Here is a 2,342-nt window from a genome sequence, read left to right on the forward strand (position 1 = left end):
GGGGGTGGGGGTGTCAGGCTCCAGTGTGGCTGCGTGTGTGTTGGGGGAGACGGGTGGGAAGGTGCCGAGGTGGAGGTGGAGGGGTGGAGGCACAAAGAAGGGGGGGACTTGGCATTTTATTTTAAAGACTATTTTAGAGGTGAAGCTGAGGTTAAGTCTTTTTATTATTATTCTTTTTTATGGATAATCTGATAAATAAATAAAATAAATATATTTACTCTGTAATATTTAATGCAAAGAAAAAAGAATAAATTTAATAAGTGTATGAAGAACTGATTTATGATCAGACACTGCAAAATTAGCCATCTAAAATAAGTTAAAAATACTAGATTAGACCCTTATTATTTTCAAATTAATATGATTAATAATCTGCAGTTTGACAGTTACACTTGGTAAGACTTCTTGAAGTAAAAAAATAAACTTTTCATGTTAACAAGATTAATAATCCAACATATTCTGATCTTGTTTAGTACATCGGTCTAAAAACCAGATCAAAGATGCTTTTTAACTGATATAAGACTGTAAAACTTGGTTAGAGGAACATTTTTCTGCAATAAAGTGACTGTCTACTGCTCAAAAACATTAACAGATTAAATAAGCTTCACTTTAAACCTGGTCGGGACCAGGTTAGTTTCAGAGCACTTGTTACCACGGAAACATAAATGATTCGTAGTTCATGCAACCAATTCAAGGCTTAATTAATTCAGGTTTACACCAAAATCCCGGGTTAATCCCTTATCCTAGATTCGTGCTATAGGCCTCCTGTCTGTTAGCAAAATATGTCTTGAAAAATTAGATTTTATTCAAGCTGTCTACAAATAAAGAACGAATGTACATCTACAACTGATTAAGTTTTGGAGTCAATCCAATCAAAGATAGATGCCACAGCCAATTGACATAAAAAACACAAAAATGGCTAAAACGTAGTCGATTTTGCAGATATTGTGCCAAACTTTGGCATAGCTCTGGCTGTGAGTTGTTCACAACACATATTCTGAGTCACCTTGCATGAATCTTTAAAACTTTAAATGTTGAAGTCAAATAACTCATAAACCACATTGCATTCCTCTAATCAACTTGAAGTTTTCAGCTACAGAGGAAGAATAGTAAAACCCAGAATGACAAGGACTGTGAAGGACAACAGCATTTCTATGCAACACTGTGACGGCACAGGCGCACACGACTGCTAATTGAAATATGTGAGGTTAATTAGTTTAAAAAGCCGACAAGGTCAGAGACGACAGAGCAGACAGAGGAGAGGAACTGCAATTCACCAAAAAAAAAAAAACCAGGTCAAGCAGGAGCAGAAAGGTGAAATGAAAGGAAACAAATGAGAGCTGTTTCAGGAGTGACTGTGGACCACAGAGAGTTCAGAGGTCACAGCACCTCAGGGGCGATGTAGTCAGGAGTGCCGCAGAACGTGCGCGTTGTGTCGCCCTCGAACATGCCCTCCCTGCACATCCCGAAGTCAGCGATCTTTATGTGGCCCTCACTGTCCAGCAGCACGTTGTCCAGCTTCAGATCTCTGAGAAGGAGGGAGATAAATCACACACGCATTAATCAACCTGATGGATAACATCTTTATTAATCATTAGCTACAAAAGACTTGACGAGTCGGAGTCCTGTCTGCGGATGACGTTCAGACAGTTTCAAAGATCTCTACCTGTAGATGATGCCTTTGCTGTGCAGGAAGAAAAGTCCAACAGCTATCTCCGCGGCATAAAACCTACAAGGAGGCAGAAAGAAGGAGGACGAGGGAAGCTCACTGCTGGTTGCTTAGTCTTTCAGAGAAATAAAACTGACCAAAGGTTTACATTAACTCAAGATGATAATGAGAGGAGGGAGAGCTCAAGAGGGTGATGAAAGTGGAGAGCAACCAAAAAGATGAAAGGAAGAGAAATGAAAACATGGAGCAGAGTAAGAATTAGTTTTAGATGAATGTTGAAGGATTATTGATTAGATGAACAGCCGGGGGGTTGATGAGATTAGAACGAAGAGAAAGTTACAGGAAAGAAAAAGAGGGCTGGCGCTCGAGCAGATGACTTTCTCTGAGTCACCAGGTGTAATGAACAAAGAGATGACTGTGCATGTAAATGGATGGGAGGATAAAAAACAGACGGGATATGAGACTTTTGTAGATTTGTAGATGAAGGCGGTGATCAAAGGTAGGCTTTATCTGCCTCCGTACGCTGCGTGAGGCTCTTTGAACTTCCCAACTTGCTGAATGTGAAACATCAGGTCTCCACCGTTGACGTATTCCATCACATAATAGAGACGGTCCTGCAGAAACAACACACACACACACACACACACACACACACACACACACACACACACACACA

At 40.3% G+C, this 2,342-nt stretch overlaps 1 protein-coding gene across 1 annotated transcript in view; it reads right to left on the reverse strand.

Moving 5' to 3' along the window:
* prkcg (protein kinase C, gamma) overlaps positions 1-2,342 on the reverse strand; it is a 43,435-nt gene that overhangs the window by 5,740 nt on the left and 35,353 nt on the right. Inside the window, exons 12-14 of the mRNA XM_014012674.1 lie at positions 2,189-2,280; positions 1,664-1,726; positions 1,387-1,525 (exon numbers count right to left, since the gene is read on the reverse strand). Of these exons, the coding sequence (XP_013868128.1) occupies positions 1,387-1,525; positions 1,664-1,726; positions 2,189-2,280 (294 nt within the window). The remainder of the gene's footprint in view (positions 1-1,386; positions 1,526-1,663; positions 1,727-2,188; positions 2,281-2,342) is intronic.

This window comes from Austrofundulus limnaeus, unplaced genomic scaffold (assembly GCF_001266775.1).
Source record: "Austrofundulus limnaeus strain Quisiro unplaced genomic scaffold, Austrofundulus_limnaeus-1.0 Scaffold93, whole genome shotgun sequence".
Lineage (NCBI taxonomy): Eukaryota > Metazoa > Chordata > Actinopteri > Cyprinodontiformes > Rivulidae > Austrofundulus > Austrofundulus limnaeus.